We start from the raw sequence: 18,772 nt of genomic DNA, 5'->3' as shown, positions 1-18,772 counted from the left end.
AAGTGACAATTTTAGTTAATTTATTTTATTTTCATTCCATTAATTTCCATCGAAGTTTTAGCATAATATTTCACCCACTTAGATGTATTCATAAGTTTATTTTAACAAATTTATGTTAATTTTTTATAAATAAAAATATTCATTCTTTAAAAATGCAATAAAAAACAAACATTTTGAGAGAGAAAGGCAGCCATTACTCTTTTATAAATTTATATTTGAAAGAGTATTTTCTATATATTATGTCTTTTATATAATAGTATTGTTTGTGTTTTTTTTTCCTTTCTTAACGCGGAATGGTTTATCAACCATTTGCCCTAAGGGAAGATGTGTTGGGAAAAAATAATAATATAGATCAATCGATCCTTCTGTAAATTCTTCAAACAGGAACAATAACAAAAGAATAAGAGATAGGGATAAAAAACTATAGTTGGGAATATTACAATGGAGATCTCTTAAGATATTACTATCTTGCTTCTAAGTACCTTAGCAATGGTTACCTAGGATTACACAATTGGAAATACCCTCACTAAACCCACGAGATACAAACTCTTTTTTCATACACTGTCCATAACCACTCAAGTCTCTCTTATTTGGACTCTGTACAAATAGAACCTTAACAAAAGGGTTCTATTTATAAGAGGTCAAATATCTCAATCCTTATATGAAAACAATATTGTAATCATTATAAGACAATAATATCATACCCCTCGTAAGAATTGGTAGTAGTGTTTGAAAATTCTTTTCCTTGTAGGACACGAGTCATCTGTTTTGACTCCATTATTCCAACAAGATGATAGTTATTTCGTCCACTTGACAAACATTATTTTGTGTGTTTATTAAAAAAAACATTATTTTATGTTATCCTCTTTTTCTCTAGATAGCATCTTTATTTTAAACCTAAATTATGCGACACCTCTTTTAAAATCATTATAAAATGAAATTGGTAAGTACTTACAAAAATTTCAATTATTAATAAAATCAACATAATTTAATTGATTAAAGTACTAGTAATCTTTATCTACACGTCAAATGTTCAAATTTTCACTCTCATATTTTATGTGAACTAATAAAATTACGACAATTGATATAATAGACTATATATTCTTCTTCTGAATTACGAGAACTTGATCTTATAGATTTTAAGAGAATAATAACTTTTTATCTTTAAAGAAAAAAAAAATCAAAGAGATGGATGTTGTGTGTTAGTGGGAGACAGCAAAAGCAAGACATGACTTAAAGGTATGATAAGAATGGAATAATTAATTTCAAAATTCAAATAATTAAATACTGCTCGTGTTCATGTAATTGTCCCATCCACTAAAATCAATTATAGAATGTAACTTTATTTTATTTCATCATCTCTATTAATAGAAAATGTTAAAAAAAAAATTTTAACTTCACGTGATTAAACCAAATTATAAATTTAGTTTATTAAGTTTTAGAGCGTTATTTAATAGATGAATAAAGTTTTTTTTTTCAACTAACTTTTAATTTTTAATTTTATATTTAATAAGCTGGTGAGATAATCAACATTTTAAAGAATTTAGAAGCGAGCAGATACACATTTAACTTTTTCTAAAGTTCAATAATATATTAGATACCACCCTTAAAATTTAACACTAAATTTATAATTTAATAATTATTTTAAAATGTTATTACATTATATATTAATAAATTAAAATAGGACTAAAACAATTAGTGTCATTAAAAAAAATTTCATCAAGCCACGATAGAAACTAATTTGAAGTATAAATTTCAACATTTTTTTTTGACAATTAATTTCAACACAAAATCTACCATAAATAATAAATAATGATCAATTGTAGGATTAAAAAAAGAAACGAAAAAAATAAAAAACACGAAACAAAAACATCATTAAACCAAACTTTTAAATAGCTTTGATAATATTTTTGAAATATAAAGATTTAAAGTTTTACTAAATTGAAAAAAAGAAAAAAATGTCGGGACTAAAATAAATGTCAAAACGTTCCAATGCGAAAATTTAAAATTCAAATATTTATTATTTTGTTGTTCATCAAAACTCAAAAGCCGGCCTCGTGCTGCTGTGCATGAAACTTGCCGCTTAACGATGCATCGCACGTGCACTGTCACACCTATCATTGTACAATGAACCAATCAACATTTTATAATTGATTAATTAATTGGAAATAAAAAATAGTATACAACTTTTTTTGTACAACTATATTACTTTACTTTACTGTTATCTAATCATTTAAGTGAAATTTTAATACATATTTTAAAATAATGTCACGACTCTTTTATTGTTTCAAATAGCGTTAAATTGTTGAAAAAAAAATACAGCTCAACTTTGAATTTTGTTTTAAAATTCATTTTTTTTCAAATTTCGATACCACTCTTAATTTTTTATAAACATGTCAAAAAAAAAAAAAACTTTTTTAAACAAAGATATGTTTTTATGACATGGAAATTGATGTCTCAATTTTACCCTGAAAATCTTATTCATCAATTGTCGGTAGAGTTTGTTTCTGACTTGTTTACCTAATTTAGTATTAATCTATCTTTTAAAAATGTTGGTTTCTCTCACGTTTCCTCTCTTTTCATACTTAATCCGAGTAAGATTCCAAGTTAATTGTAACGTTGTTCCAAATTTTGCCACGAATTTTACGTTCAACCGTATTAATAGATGTTTGCTCAATACTTTTTGAAATGTTTATGAAAGGCCAATAATAGTATTAAAACTTTTGAAATAATAGTGGTGGTTTTTTTTTAAAAAAACAAAGTTGTGGGATATTTTTTATAATCTAAACTTTTAAATATAATATGAGCTAAGTATGACTTTTTTCGTGAGTTTAAGTATATGTTTAGTTTTCAATAAACACTTGAAAAATGGTTTTCTAAATAAATAATAACTTTAAGGGAAGGGATTGATAGAAAATTACTTCTAAAAAGTTTTTTTTTTTTTTTTTGAATTGTCTAAATAGTTTGTGACTTCATTTTGTTTGTGTCCTATGAGCGAGATTCTTTCGATGAACCTATTCCTACATCTTGCTCTGCTATCATCTATTATCAACAATAAAAAAAAGATATTGTCCCCATTGATGAGTCTGCACACTACTTTGGAATCAATTTTAGCCTAAAGATGTCAGGATACCAGCTTCAATGGTAAGTGTTATCCCTTCATATAAAGCTAAGACCTCTACAACTCTTATGAATTGCGTAAACTTTTCAGCATCCAACAAAATCTCCCTGTTCATGTCACACCTGATTGTTCCAAAATTGACCCTTCCATCAAGGATCGTGTCATATGTATTTAACATTTTTAGTTGTATGGGTTTGGAGGTATCATCTTTTCTACTCTATATGTTGTGTTCTATTTGATCCATTTGCTTGGTTCTCCTGATTCAACACTTTGGCCGTTATTTTGTGATTAGTTACTTTCCAACTTTCATCATAACTTAGTGCTTATCCAATAGAATATTCTATGCGATGCTTAAATTTGTTAGACATTTTGGTATTTCGATTATTCTATGTAAACCATAGTAAAATGATAAAAACTCCTTATTCATTACGATTCAAGCTCTCCCGCCGCCTTACAAAAGAGAGATAGCACCGTTATAAACAAAAAATGTAACCAAATATCTAACAAAAATCATATTTGTTAAAATGTATTGAAAAAAAGTACTTATACTAAATGGTATGTCAAATTTACTTTTAAGATGATTTAAATTTGATTAGAATCATATGATTTTCATAACATATGTTAAGGTTTTAGTAATATGTTAAGATTTCTAGCACATCTGAAAATGATGATATTGGTAATTAATGTATTGAGTAGTGAAGAGGAACACAAGTATTAAAAAATTCATTCTAAAAAAAGAACATATAGTATTAAAAATGGAATAAGACTCTATATGTTCATTATTTTCAAAGGATTACAACTCTGACGGCGCTTCGAAGTTCGATCAATGTGAACTAGAAGGCAACAAATTCTCTCTTTATTTTCTAACATCTCTGCTACAAAAGCCATCTAATTTCCCTTTTTCCTGTTCAAAGGGTCAGCAATTCTATTATATTCGGCTGCGGTCATATTTTCATTAGACCATTTCTAGAACAAATTCCCCCCACGATTCTACCTTTTCCCCTGATTCAAATTCGCCTCCGCAAATCCAATGGTCTGAGTTGAAGAAACTCGAAGAAATGAGAAATTTTCCCCTTTTACAGTGAAACAGTCTCTATTTTCACTGGAAAGTAGGAGCATTGCCGCCACTGTTGCGTCATCTCCAGGTCAGCCCTCTTCCCCCTTTACTTTCCCATCTCTTTCTAATTCTGAAGCAGCGCATTAATCGAGGAATTGAAGTCCCTTTTTAGAATCGTTGTTGTTTGAGGGTTCTTTCCAGAATTGGGGTTCTTTGTTTCTGCAGAATTCGCCGGTTTAATTATTGTAAACATAATGGCCACGGATTCGAGCAATGGCGGCGATGTCGGAGCGGATAACTCTCTCCAGGCCATCTGCTACAATCGCGGCTCGCTGCGGCTGCTCGATCAGGTAGTGTTTGCTTTTTGTTTCTTCATTTGGGTTCTTTTCGTGGATCTTTTGTTCATTAGTTTTCTATTCAACACTTTGTTTAAGCATGTAAACTGTGTTGCTTTTGAACAGAGGAAGCTCCCTCTGGAAACTGTTTACCTGGACATCAAGAACGCAGCAGATGGATGGTAATCTATTGCAATCTCTGTCTAATCTGTCCTTTATTCATGGTGTTTATCCCTAATCCTCATGATCTTCTCAACTTTTTTCTTCCCTTTTTTGAAGATTTCATATTCTTTTGAACTTTGAAGATAAGTTCAATACCATTGTATGCGTATGAATTGCTAAACCTGAACCTCCATCAGTTGATATCTGTGGTTTAGAGGGTTATTATTGTTGCACTTCTGTGTTTCTGGGATCATGGGTTTTACTCTTCATAGCTATCCTATTTTGTGGATTTCTATGATGCTATGATAGTCCCGAAGATCGTCACCTAAGCTTGTCCGAACATTTCCTATTATTAAGAAAACTGTGAGGCGTCTGATTGTTAAAATCAGTGTATTGAGTAAATTTTTGTTTATGAATTTTGTCCTATGGGGACTGTAACAAAGGATTCAAGCCTGCTCCTCAGTACTCCTCCAGAAGTTGCATCTTATTTGTCTAAAGAAACAATGTCTTTAGCGTCTGGCGTGATATTACCCATCACTGCCTAAAAGTCCAACTTCATGAATGCAAAGTGTTTTCGAGCTGTTGTTATGAGCAGATTTTGTGATATTCAGAGCATGCTGTTTGTATGTCAGGCACGCAATAAGGGATATGGTAGTTCGCGGGGCACCCGCCATTGCTATTGCAGCAGCCCTTGCTTTGGCAGTAGAAGTGCATAACTCGGGCACTTTTAACGGGACGTCCAACGATGCAGCTTCCTTTATTGCGGAGAAACTGGACTACTTAGTCTCCAGGTTGCCCATGCTGTGAATATAATTTTATTCATCCATTATCAGTGTTTTTTGCACAGAATTTTTTGAATGACAGCAATGTAAAAACGTTTTTGGACAATACCTTACATGTTTTTTCCTCTTTTGTAGCCGACCTACTGCTGTTAATCTTGCCGATGCTGCCATAAAACTTAAAGAAATTGTATCAGGGGCCGTTGCTGTTTCTTCTGAAGCCCGGAGTGTCTACCAAGTATGTGTTCAGAGTTTCATTCGACTGTTCAGTTTAGCATTATAAGTGCAAGATTTTTTTATATGCATCGCGACAAAAAACATTTTAGCTGATTCATTCTTTTTTATCAAATCCGTTTGATAAGCTGAAATATGAAGGATGCCTCATTTATAAATCCTTTTGGAGTATTTATTACTGGTTGAATAATGAACAGGCATATATAGAGGCTTCGGAAGCAATGTTGGACGATGATGTTGCTTCAAATAAAGCCATTGGGTCCTATGGAGCAACTTATATCCGCGAACAACAAAAATCCTTGGAGAAGTTTTCTGTTCTAACGCATTGCAACACTGGCAGGTATCTTCTCATACATAAATTTTAGCCTCTTCCCACTCCTTTTTCTGATGTATTTCCTTCACTTTTCATTGTGTTCCTTTTAACTTTTAATTTATGAAAATCAGACAAGTGGGTCCGGTCATGGCCATTGAAATGCCTCCTGACATACTATTACTGATCTTCTTTACTTTTCAGTCTAGCAACGGCTGGATATGGTACTGCCCTTGGTGTAATTCGTGCACTTCACTCTGCCGGTGTGTTAGAAAGGGCATACTGTACCGAAACACGGCCATTCAATCAAGTGAGTATTTTTTTCTTGGTATAGCTTATGGAATTGAAGAACTCGCTTAATGTAATATAAAGTGTGTGGTGAAAACTTAAACAATGTATTTACTACATGGTTGGAATTGAAGAACTTGCTTAATGTAATATAAAGTGTATAGTGAAAACTTGAACCATGTATTTACTACATGGTTATGCGGACTACGGCACACTGTCGATAATTGTAACTCTTGCCTATTATTGTAGGGATCTCGACTCACAGCCTATGAGTTGGTCCATGAAAAGATACCTGCTACTCTGATAGCAGATTCAGCTGCAGCTGCCTTGATGAAGTTTGGAAGGGTGAATGCCATTGTTGTTGGGGCTGATCGCGTTGCTGCAAATGGTAACTCAATGCCCTTTCTTTCACATACGTACTGCTCCACCGGTTTTTCGAGGAAGTATGGTTTGTTGAAGAAGGATGTTTGAATGTCTACTTAATACATTGCAGGTGATACTGCAAATAAGATCGGAACCTATAGTCTTGCATTGTGTGCAAAGCATCACAAGGTTCCATTTTTTGTGGCTGCACCATTGACTTCCGTAGACTTAACCCTTTCATCTGGAGAAGAAATAGTTATCGAGGAGAGATCTCCCAAAGAGTTGCTGAATTCGCGTGGAGGTCTCGGGGAGCAAGTTGCTGCATCCGGTATCGCTGTTTGGAACCCTGCTTTCGATGTCACTCCTGCCCATCTGATCTCTGGAATCATAACAGAAAAGGTCATCATCTACCTCTTCCCTAGAAACTGTTTAGAAATCTCAAAAGCATTCTAATTTCAGTCGACATGTTTTGTATTTGCAGGGAGTCATCACAAAGGGAGATTCTGAATCTTTCAACATCAACGATTTTGTAAAAAAGACAGCGGGGACCTGTGCGTAAAGAGGCGGCCTCCTTCATGGACAATGTGCTATTCTGCAGGTACACTAGAAATCAAACAAAAAATATATCATTGTACCTGAGACGAACTGCATAGGTCGAGTTAGCAATGGAATAAACTTTGTTCTTTGTCATCAGAACCAATGGATACAAGAATGCCATTTACCAAAATTTCAACAATTCATGGCCCTCTTTATGAAGTCTAACAACAGAGCAATCAATATATATAACTTGCTGATAGTTCTTGCTTAGTTTCCGTTGTGCCATGAACAGAATAAAATGTTTCCATTTTCCTTGTTTCTTTACTAAATCAAAGCATAATTTTTGGAGTCCACTTTGCCAATTCCCATTCTCACTTGTTTCTGATTCTCTCTATGTACTCTGTGTACGTGTTTTAGAATTGGGAAACTGATAAATCCTGTTCTAATTGTAAAATCACTTAAGAAAAATAGTGATGTGAACTCTTCACTCGTATGGCTGACAATTTTGGTCTGTCAGACACTATAAACGGTTAATGGAGCCCAATCAGCACAGTACTAGAATGGTAGCCTGAAACTGAAAAAACGACGAAATTGACCGAATCGAGTTAGTTCAATCAATTTGAATTATACTTGTCGTTTGACTTATAAGTTAAGATTTTCATAAAAACCGATCCGAATCAATTCATTTATACCCTACCTCAATGGCCTACAGGTACAAGAAAAGAAACACCATTACTGAAAGTTGTACTTGAATCAGAGTGGGCTCTATCCCAGCAAGACCTGACCTGGACTTATTTTCCCTTTCCAATATCAGCTCATCCAACGTTCTTCAACCTTTCCCTTTTCTTCAGCTGTGTAGTTTTCATTGAAGGGACACAAGAAAAAGATCAGGTTATGCTTAGCCTACAAGGCAAAAGGAAAAATATCTTTGGTCTTAGTCTTTAATGAGCAAACAAAGGGGCAAAACAGAACAAAAAAATGGGGTGGTGCAGAAACAGAGCTTTAGGGATGTATTTGGCTGTCTGTTTCAAACCCCAGAAAAAACAGACCGCCATGCACATCATTTTGTAACCATTCATCGATCCCAACACCCAAAAAGCAAAAAAGAAAGAAAAAAAAGATTCCTTTTTGTTTCAAAATATAGAAGGAGACGACATGTGGCCCTCGACCGACGAGGAAGTCGACAGACACAGACAGCAGCTCCCAATCGGATGCTCTGTTCTGTTGTTGCGTGTCGCTTCAGAAGAAAGTTGTATGGCTTTGCACATGGTGATATGGTTCTTCAAAATCCCGTGTCCTTTTCTTACTCAATTTTCAATCTTGGCAGAGAAAATAAGGCTTTCATATCATCAGCCCACCCTCTCCAGGAACCAACTTTCTTTCTGGTTTTCTGATGCGTTTCTCTGACTCGGTTTTAGATTTTTCTTCTTGCAATCGGTTTTGGAAGACCAAACATTGTTTAATAATAACATAATCTTGTGTCTTAAAACGTTTCGGGAATCCAAACGTTGTTGTTGGGAACTTCCAATGGCTCAAGAAGTATAAATAAACTAAACTCACGAGCTTAAAAACAGAGTATTCTGATCAGATCAGAAGAAGAAGAAGAAGAAAGAAGAAATAAGAAAGGCATAGCTTTTTCCAAATGGGGGGGAAAGGGGTGGGTTTCTTTTTTCTAATAATTTTATTTTTGAAATACGTTACCGAAAGGAGACGAAGATTCTTACCCTTACCCAATGACCTTAAAAACTCCGAGTTTTTTTTCAACACCCACTTGGGAAATTTTATTACCCATCATTTGGCGTGGTTAATGGCAATAAATCTATTGCTTAAACCCTTATTTAGCAATGCATTTACTACAAATGGGAAACTGGTCACATCCCAAATGTAATAAATCCTTTTGCCTGTCCTCTGGTTTTCTCTGGTTTTTTCTCTCTCTCCTCCCTAATAGAACAGAGAGGCAAAAGAGAGAAAAAAAAAAGAAGCAGATAAGAGTTCTCTGTCATGCTGTCGGCGATGGCGTTACCAAACTCAGAGTCTCAGGCGACGACGACGACGACGGCGAAATCGGCGGCCACGGCGGAGGTCGAGTGCGTGAAATGCTACTCCTGCGGATTCACAGAGGATTGCACCCCTGCTTACATTTCTCGAGTTCGTGATCGCTTCCATGGCCGGTGGATCTGCGGGCTCTGCATCGAGGCGGTGAAAGACGAAGTCGTTAGATCAGGAACGCTCATCTCCACCGAAGAAGCGCTGGCCCGACACGCGAGTTTCTGCAAAGAGTTCAGATCCTCGAGCCCTCTGGCGGAAACAGAGCACCCCATCTCCGCCATGGGGCGCCTGCTGCGGCGGAGCTTGGATTCTCCGAGAGTTCTCCGGTCGAATTCCAGCAGCGTAATCGAACTCGAAGGAATCGTCGACATCGGCGATTCAGCCAGGCTCCAACGTTCCGGGAGTTGCTTCCCGTCCCTGTCTAGTTAGAAACAATGAACAAAAAAAAAAAACAGAGTAACACTCTCAAGTGGCTAACTTGCTTTAATGGGTCTGAAAATTCGAGGAGAAAACTGACCAATTTCTAGCGTTCTAGTTCGTAAATTTCATCTTCGTTATTGTACACCAGATTTTACCTATGAAGATATAATGTAAGTGGGAACTCGAATCGAATTTGAAGTGTAGATTGAAAGCGGGAAAACGATTTGTTTTGTCTTCCTTGTTTGGATGGAAACGCGTTGAAATGAATAGAAAAAACAGGTTAGGAAGATGAAGAAGGAATCTTGCAGTGTCGCCGTGGCCCGTGGCGCTGTGTGTGTGAGCTGTGTCCTGTAGCATTGATTTGTGTGTGGGTTAAAGTTTTAAAGCTCTGTTTCTGGTAATCCAGTAACGGGAGACGCTGTCAATGGTTGGCTTTCTTGTCTGTTCTTGCGAGAGAGCCAATTGCGACAGCTAAGTATTAGGTTAATATTTAATTAATGATTAATCTAATTTAATTTCTCAACCTTTTTTACGGCTGTGTAGTGTAGTGTAGTGTAGTGTCCTTGAATTTTAATTAATCTTTGATCTGCCAAAATATTTGTCAAATTACAGCGTCTGAGGTATTAAATTTTCATTGAAATACCTCATCGACACAGTGTTCATTGATATTGACATAAATGGTGAATCAATATTTTCATTGTATGGTAAGAAAATCAACGATATATTTAAAAATATGAACAAGATATCATTAATAAACATACAATATTATTCTTGTTCTAGAGCGGATTTGAGATCACAGAAATCGAATGGTGTTCCGAGGAGAAACTCCAAATCAGCAACAACTATACCCGCTTCAATCCCTCAAATAAATACGACCGTTACCTGGTTCGAAGAGATTGCATTTTGTAAAGTTTCTGTATTTTTAAAAGTTTATAATTATAATTTATAATAGGTTTTTAAAATTAATACTGTATTTAATGGGACTATATTGTTCACTCTTTTGTTTTGATCATTATGTTTCATGGTTTAGGGGACTTATTTTCTTGTTAGAGCATATGGATTAAATGAAAATAATTCCTATTAGAATTTTAGAGATCTATTTTTTTTTATAAAAAGTGTAAAGATCAAATAGCTTATATAGATTTATTAAAAAAGAATTATGTACACGATTCTAAAAAATACAAAATTTATAAATTAGCAAAAATTTTATTTATGTACTAAAGTTTTTAAATATTGATGAGTTATGAATTGAACTTAGCAACTTATAATGGGAATGTATAGATGTCTATAGTCATTTGTAGTATTATATTTGTCTTATAAACTTCCTTATTTTATTTTGTTTTATTTTTTTTTTAAATTATTTATCTCTTATGTGATGTCAAAATCAATTTAATTTACAGGCATGCCACATCAACATGATTTAATGGTATTAACATTCTAATCTAAAATTTAGATATATAATTAAAAAATAATTAAAATGGAAAAACTAAATAAACACAACAATAAGATTTTAAATATTAAATTTGCAGTTTAACTTGAATTTTATTATGATCTATAAAGTTTGGTCATTGAAACCATGTATGACCAAATATTACTATCTTATTATTACCAATAAAAAATACACTCTTAATTTGTCCAACCTATACCTACTCCCACCATAAGTATATCCAACATAATTTAAATAAGGAATAAAAAATACCTATTTTAATTATTTCAAAAAAATTTATATTTAAAATAAAATTTTAAATTTTAAATGTTAAAAAAATAAAAGAGAACAAAAAAACTGTCTTTGTTATATATAATTGAAAGACTAAATAAATACAACAATTATAGTTTTAAATACTAAATTTGTAGTTTAACCTAATCAATTACAAGATTTTAATTTTATCATGATTTATAAACTTTGGTTATTTTTTTATACAATATAAGCTTTGATAATTGAAACAACGTGTGACGAAATATTGACTATCTTATTGTTCTCCACCAATAAAATGAGAATACACTCTTAAATTTATCCAACCTATACGTCACTCCCACCACAAATAATACATAATTTAAACAAGGCGAATCTAAATATACATCAACTAATTACAGTAATATTTTCGATAAAAAAAAATTATGAGTACTAATTCTCAACCCACATATTATACTATAAAAATATGATTTAAATAAGAAAGTAAATGTGACGTTCAAGTAGAGAGGATGAGTACATGGATGAACCGGTAAAAATTCTGGATGAGAGGGACCCCGAGATCACGGAAACATGATTAAGAAAGACTTTAAAAAATTGATAGTCCAAAGGTGTATCTTCCTTTTCAGTGACTCAATCATAAGAATAACCATGTCATATGATATGATAATAATTATTTGGGAAAAATTCAATTTAAATACATTTAGTATAGAGTCCATTGAAATTATGATCGGAAAAAAATAAGATAACAAATAAAATGAAATGAATAAAACTGTGATTGAAAAAATAGGAAGCATGTGAGTACCTAGAATATCTATGTTATATCATATGATAATAGTTATTTGGGAAAAAAATTCAATTTAAATACATTTAGTATAGAGTAAATTGAAATTGTGATCGAAAAAAAAAATAAAAGAATAAATAAAACGAAAGGATAACTTTTGAACAGTATAAAGACAAAACAAACATTTTAATTGTGCATAGACTAAAATAATAAAAACTGAAAATACAATTATAATAATTGACATGTATCTTCAACCAAGAGATCATGAGTTCAATCTCCATCATCTCTTAAATCTAAAATACAGGTATTTTAACATAAGTTTTTTTAGCACACTTCTAATGAAAATTTATCCATAGATAAAAATGGCAACACCTACCTATCGAAGTTAAAAATAATTATTTTTTACAAGTAAAACAAAGGAAATATCTTTCAAAAAAAAAAAAAAAGACAAAAGGAAATACAGAATGCGGAGCGTATAAAAGGTCCGCGTTTTGGTTGAAGAGTTGTTTTATCGGGTCGGGCGAGTTGAATTGGGTCATCGTCCTCCGCCAATCTTCTCCTCCCGCGTCCATGTCGTCGTCTTCCCTCAAACTGGAGAACTGGTAGCTTGCTCCACCTCTTCAATTTCTTTCCATTGAATTGAATTGGATTGGATTGGAATCCAACAATTCTCTGAACGTTCTTAGGGTTTCCTCCTCTTCTCTTTTCCCTTCTAAACTCTCGGAGATATTGTCGTAAAACCCCTCTTTTTGTTTTTGTGCGATCAATTCTCTCACATTTCTCTGTTACTTCAACCATCATCTCTGTGCGCCTCGCATCTGATTGTCTGCTGCAATCGTTGTTTGAATTTTGCCCTCCCACTCGCGACTAGGTTTCTGTCTCCCTCTCATTGTTTGCAATTCGGTTATCTGAAGCAAGTATTGGCTTTATTGATTGTTTTTCCCGGCCACCGTGGGTCACGAGAGGAAGATTATGACTAGAACGTATGCAATTTCTAGAGCGGGTAAATTTCGATCTCGAGGGATTTTCAATGGAATTTGTTCCATTGTGTTGCTTTTCTTATTCCTCGATCAGGGGATGTTCTCGAGAAATCCGGCTCTGCAGAATTCGCATTCGGTTCTTCTCCCTAAAGGGGCCTTTAGTGATAGGCTGGTCGGGGTGATTCGTAGGAGAACCGCTGAAGTTTCTGCTTCTTCTCTAAACGATAATATCACTGTTGATGGATCCCTTACAAATAAGACTCTTACTGCGAGTCGTCCTGCATCATGCTTTGGATTATCCGAACACAGAGGTTATCGGAGCCAATGTGAGTACTTGATTGCTCATCCAGATTGCGATTCAGGTGGATTTTTCAATTACATCTCGTTCTTCTACTGTGAATGTGAAAGTTTTAGTCTCTTGGGTTATGTGGCGTTGATAGTTTGGCTGGCTGCTTTGTTCTATCTATTGGGTAATACCGCAGCGGACTATTTTTGTTGCTCCTTGGAGAAACTCTCGAATCTCTTGAAGTTGCCAGCGACTGTGGCTGGAGTTTCGCTGCTTCCTCTTGGTAATGGAGCTCCTGATGTCTTTGCCAGCATTGCTGCTTTTATGGGAAAGGATGCTGGCGAGGTTGGTCTTAATAGTGTCTTGGGCGGAGCTGTCTTTGTTACATGTATTGTTGTTGGTGCTGTTTCTGTTTGCGTCGCTGAGAGGGGTGTCAGGATTGATAGGCAATGCTTTATCAGAGACATTTGTTTCTTCATGTTTGTCATCATCTCACTTGCTATAATCTTGGCTATTGGTAGGGTAACTGTCATCAGTGCCATTGCATTTGTTTCAATTTATCTGGTCTATGCATCTGTAGTTGCTGCAAAAGAGATTATGGAGAAGAACTCGGTGAAAATGACACTGAACTCTGTAACACCTTTACTTCCTGTAACTGGAAACATTTTCTCTGTTGGAAGTGAAGAGGATGAATCGGTCTATGCATCTCTTCTTGAGCCCGTGTCTGATGTTGATGTACCACATCTCCAAAATAAGCTGCCACTATGGATGTGGTCTTCAAATGTTGCAATCTATTCAAATCAGGCCTCGAAGGGCAGTGCAGACAGTCCAAAATTTTTGTGGGGTTGGAATGAGGAGGATGCTGTGAATGACCGCTCTTTGTTCTCTTGCTCCAAATTATTTTCAGTACTCGAGTTTCCCTTGACACTTCCTAGACGCTTGACAATTCCTATTGTGGATGATGAACGGTGGTCAAAAGTTTATGCTGTTGCCAGTGCTTCGTTAGCACCCATTCTTCTGGCATATTTATGGAAAACCCAAGATGATTTAGGACCTCTGAGTGGAGAATTCGCTTACTTTTTGGGGTTCTCCCTTGGTGGCGTGCTTGGTGTACTTGCATATTTGTATACAAGCTCTGATCAGCCACCTCGCAGGGCTTTGTTTCCATGGGTCTTCGGTGGATTTTTTATGAGCATTGTCTGGTTTTACATTGTTGCAAACGAGCTAGTTGCTTTGTTGATGTCATTAGGTATAATTTTTGGAGTTAACCCCTCAATTCTTGGATTAACAGTGTTGGCCTGGGGGAACTCAATGGGCGATTTGATGTCCAATGTAGCACTGGCAATGAATGGTGGAGATGGTGTACAGATTGCTATGTCTGGGTGCTATGCCGGGCCTATGTTCAATACACTTGTGGGGCTGGGTATCTCCATGCTTATTGGAGCTATTTCGCATAGACCTGCACCTTACATGCTTCCCAGAGATGGTAGCTTGTTTTATACATTGAGTTTTTTAATGTCAGGACTTATTTGGTCACTTATTGTGTTACCTAGGAATGGTATGCGCCCAAACAGAAATTTAGGAGTTGGCCTGATTGTTATATATTTGTCATTCCTCACCCTCAGAGTGAGCACATCGATGGTGAAGCACTAATGCTGGCAATAAATGTTCTTTTGAACTAATCATATGTGCCTCAACTAGAAGCAGGGCAGTGTAACCTACATTTTGATTAAACAGTAGCCAAAGGTCGTGGACGCTCGTTGGACACAGAACAGTTATTATGACAATAGATGATGTCGTAGGAGATCATGATGCCTTGACTTTTAATGGCATCAGCCTGTTAATATCATGATTTGTATCATAGCAATGTTTAGTGAAAGGAAGTTTAAAGATTCTTATGACATGTATATGATATTCGTGTGTAACTTTCCCTTTTTATCTGAAGGGTGTACTGGATATTATTCTCGAGCTAGGAGATTATGGAGGGACACTCTCAATCAGGATGCACATTGCAGCTGAATCAGCCATTTTTAGCTCGATAGTGACGTGAAATCTGTTTTGAGTTGGTTCATAAATGGCTCATTTACTCAAATGCAAATGTTTACCGGAATTTTCTTTGAGATATTACTGTGAATTGTTATGAAGGTTTCTTTACGGTAGACATTGCATTTATGACAGGACAGATGGGCATGTTCAAGAAAATAATTGGGCACTTATATTTTTTTGTTTACATGTCTCAATAGTACAGGCGCGCGCTGCTTTATATATCATCTATATTCAAGTAAACCACCGTTTGTTTACGTATTTAACAAAAAAAGCTTGTGTCTGTCTTTCCTGCCTTAAATCCTTCTTGTAGTGATTGTGAGTTTAGATTTAAGTTTTCTTGACATTTGTAGCACGCAGTAAGAAACCAGAAACATATCTTCAGAAGAACAACTGAAATGTGAATTTGCAATTTGCTCTCTGACACCTGTCTGGCTGCTGCATGTAATGTAGGTTCAGTACATGATTTCTCTTTGATGCACAATAATCCGAAATTGCGTGTATGGAACAACTTCTGGTTCTTTAATTCTGTTGTTTCTGTTATTAAAAGTTGGTATGAAATATTCAGCTACAGTTGCTTCTATCTTTCACAGAGTTGCTTAGGACTTCTTAATCTACTCTTATATTGTAGCAGGCATCCTCATGTAAAGGGCAGATGGAACGTTAAAGGCACTTAAGAGTTCAATTACATTGACAAATGCAATAAAGGTTAAAGAATACATTGCTATTAACAAGACCCAGTTCATGCAAACAAGCGAAATGGAACACCACCAGAAGCCTCCAGTTCAATCACATGAACAAGAGCTAGAGTTAAAGATATGGGGAAAACGAAAGTTGAGCAGCATTTCTCCCCTTGTTTAATCTGCCTTGCCTATATTACAAATTCAGCAGCTGGTTGATTCACCATAGATGTTGTCAAGAATGGCAATGACCCCGACAACGAAAGCCTGATCGATTCCAGGTTTTACTGACACATAGTAGAGATCCTTGCTTAACCACTCTCCGGCCTTCTTATTTACTCCAATCTGCAGTTATTTCCAACATGACATATTAATCTATGTGTCTAACTTGTAAGTTAGTGAGAAATAAATTAGTTATGTGGAGAGGACCAAGATAAAATACAACTACTCTCTTCCTAAGTTGGGTGCGGGCAACGAAGCAAGCTACAACTTTAACGAGCAGTAAGTTTCTACTCCTATTTTCAATTTCTACATGCACGTGCCATCTTGCTACATCTGGACGTTGCATGCATTTGAATCTTGCGTATATGCCATTAGGAAACCCTCAGTGATTTTGCGAAGAGGAAACCCAGTGGAATCACTGAAATGTATTGGTTGGAATGGTCTAGGGAGTTGGGTCATACCATCCCAAAACCAAAGGACTAACTTTATGCCACTTTTTAGCATAAAAATTCAGTGAATGCATGTTTGTACAATCATTTGGTTTCTGGATATTGATTGCAATTGTGAAGTAACTTTCACTTCTATGACTAGAGTAGAGAAGATAAAATAGAGGGAGAGAGAGAATCATTAGCACCTGAGCTACCACATTTCCATGAGAGTCAATGATGCTGCATTCCTTATCAGGGAAATATCCACTGATCTCATAGTCCCAATCTTTTTTGCTAACTGTTTTGATTCTGATTCCAGCATCGTTTTTCACAGGAAGACATGACTTGGGCCTTCTCAAGCTGAAAACCAGCTTTTTAGATCCTTGGTAGTCGTATTTGTAGGCCTTCCATATCTTATGGAAGCTTAGAGCTTCAAAAATCCCTCCCTGAAACAGAACAAGATAGAGATCTCCAACACATGCTCATCAGAATCACTGTTTTGATAGTCACAAAAGCACTCATTTATATGCATGAAAAATACAAAAGACCTGTTTGTAGAGTAGTGTATAATTAGCAGATATACCTTCCCGCGGAGTAAAAGCAAAGCATCCCTCTTCTCATCTCTCAGAATCAGCACCCCTTCTTTTCCCAGAATCCCACACCCATCAACACTGAAAACGACTTTCTGATCACAATCTGTCACCACAAAACCTCCTCCATTAACGACATGTGGTCTCGTCCTAACGACAAGCACTACCTCAGAAGATGAACAGTAGAATTTGCTAACCAAGGGAACCATCTCTACTGTTGTAGCCAAACTGTGTTTCTCTGTTTGTTTTTCTGCACTTTATGAGGTTTCTGAACAGCCTTGAAGCCCTCTGTTTCTTCAGAGTTTGGCAAGTGATTGACTATTTTGCTCATGTTGAAGGTTGAAGAATATTAATTGGCTCTCAAGTCAAGGTTGCTTGTTTCACAACACAACAAATGGCTCTGGGAAACAGAGAGAGGGCTCTGGGAATTATTCTAAAAGGTTAGTAGCCAAAGAAAAGACATAAAGAAAGATTCTTTCTAAGACATATCTTGAGAAAACAAGCAATAGTTGATCAGAAATTTGTGCTTAGAATCCAACTGATAAAGCCATCGACTTTGACAATGTGGGTTCAGATTTGATAGGAGCAAGATCCCAAGCCTGTAGTTCTCAAAGGAAAACCTTTGAGTAAAGTAATGAATGCACTTTCAGAGAGCATCTGGCCAACCTCAAAATCTTTTGACCAGTCTTTAACAACCTTGTCTTGAATCTTAGTGAGCCTATACAAATAGAACACTATCCCTCAATGCATTTTGAAAAAGTTCTTTCAAAGATTTCATTGGTTCTATTACTTTTGACTCTTGGTGTCGGTTGCCTTTCCTACAAAGTTACAGAGAGTCAATAGACGTCGTTTTAGTAATATTCATGTTTTTTGTTTTCTACCTTTCTTCTTTTTCAATTGTGTTTGATAAATTTTTTTTTGTTTTTTTAAATATGTTTTTTTGTACCATGTCTTGTTTTTTTTGTTCTCTAAAATTTATTTATTTTTTGGTTAAATATTTTTTATGCATTTTATAATTTAAAAAATGATAAAATATTTATCTATGTTTTGGAAAAACTTGAAACATGAACCCATTTTTGTTTTTCCAAAATTTCTATACAATTTTAGAAATGTTTTAGAAAATGAGTAACAAGAAATAATGATAGTAACTAAACACTTACCTTTTAGAAATGTTTTGGAAATGTAAGTGTTTACTTACCATCCTTATTTCTTGTTGGCAATTAGAAACAAGAAACGGAAATATGAGGGCCCGTTTGGTAAAATTTTCGTTTCTTGTTTCTTGTTTCTCGTTTCCAATTTTCTTAAGAAATCTAAGTAGTTTACAGTTAACTTTGTTTCTTATTTCTCCTTTTTTTTAACATTCTCGTAATTGTATTGAAATTTTGGAAACAATCAAAACAAATTTTTTATTTTT

The 18,772-nt window shown here is 35.0% G+C and overlaps 4 protein-coding genes across 5 annotated transcripts; 3 read left to right on the top strand and 1 right to left on the bottom strand.

The window, feature by feature from the left end:
• Positions 1–3,953: 3,953 nt before the first annotated feature.
• LOC111016489 (NagB/RpiA/CoA transferase-like superfamily protein) lies at positions 3,954–7,456 on the top strand. Of its 2 annotated transcripts, XM_022291914.2 has the most exons (10): positions 3,954–4,266; positions 4,404–4,528; positions 4,640–4,695; positions 5,308–5,466; positions 5,593–5,692; positions 5,886–6,028; positions 6,203–6,308; positions 6,536–6,674; positions 6,780–7,048; positions 7,131–7,456. In XM_022291914.2, the coding sequence occupies exons 2-10, from the start codon at positions 4,433–4,435 to the stop codon at positions 7,206–7,208; spliced, it is 1,146 nt and encodes a 381-aa protein (XP_022147606.1). In that variant the 5' UTR covers positions 3,954–4,266; positions 4,404–4,432; the 3' UTR covers positions 7,209–7,456. The 2 variants fall into 2 exon arrangements, with proteins under 2 accessions (XP_022147606.1, XP_087981796.1); XM_088125670.1 differs by lacking the exon at positions 3,954–4,266 and having other exon boundaries at positions 4,292–4,528.
• Positions 7,457–7,676: 220 nt separating this feature from the next.
• Positions 7,677–9,875, top strand: LOC111016490 (DUF1677 family protein (DUF1677)). The gene has a single exon (XM_022291915.2). The coding sequence runs from the start codon at positions 9,188–9,190 to the stop codon at positions 9,662–9,664; it is 477 nt and encodes a 158-aa protein (XP_022147607.1). The 5' UTR covers positions 7,677–9,187; the 3' UTR covers positions 9,665–9,875.
• Positions 9,876–12,631: 2,756 nt separating this feature from the next.
• On the top strand, positions 12,632–15,392 carry LOC111016557 (cation/calcium exchanger 4). The gene has a single exon (XM_022291997.2). The coding sequence runs from the start codon at positions 13,102–13,104 to the stop codon at positions 15,046–15,048; it is 1,947 nt and encodes a 648-aa protein (XP_022147689.1). The 5' UTR covers positions 12,632–13,101; the 3' UTR covers positions 15,049–15,392.
• A 691-nt stretch (positions 15,393–16,083) lies between these two features.
• On the bottom strand, positions 16,084–17,728 carry LOC111016513 (LURP-one-like protein (DUF567)). Its single transcript, XM_022291946.2, has 3 exons — positions 17,352–17,728; positions 16,975–17,214; positions 16,084–16,463 (listed from the first exon to the last, which is right to left on the bottom strand). The coding sequence occupies exons 1-3, from the start codon at positions 17,565–17,567 to the stop codon at positions 16,323–16,325; spliced, it is 597 nt and encodes a 198-aa protein (XP_022147638.1). The 5' UTR covers positions 17,568–17,728; the 3' UTR covers positions 16,084–16,322.
• Positions 17,729–18,772: the final 1,044 nt, after the last annotated feature.

The sequence above is a fragment of the Momordica charantia genome, assembly GCF_013281855.1.
Source record: "Momordica charantia cultivar OHB3-1 chromosome 6 unlocalized genomic scaffold, Mcharantia_2.0 BLBB01000006.1, whole genome shotgun sequence".
NCBI classification, from domain to species: Eukaryota; Viridiplantae; Streptophyta; class Magnoliopsida; order Cucurbitales; family Cucurbitaceae; genus Momordica; species Momordica charantia.
This window is presented reverse-complemented; position numbering and strand designations above follow the sequence as displayed.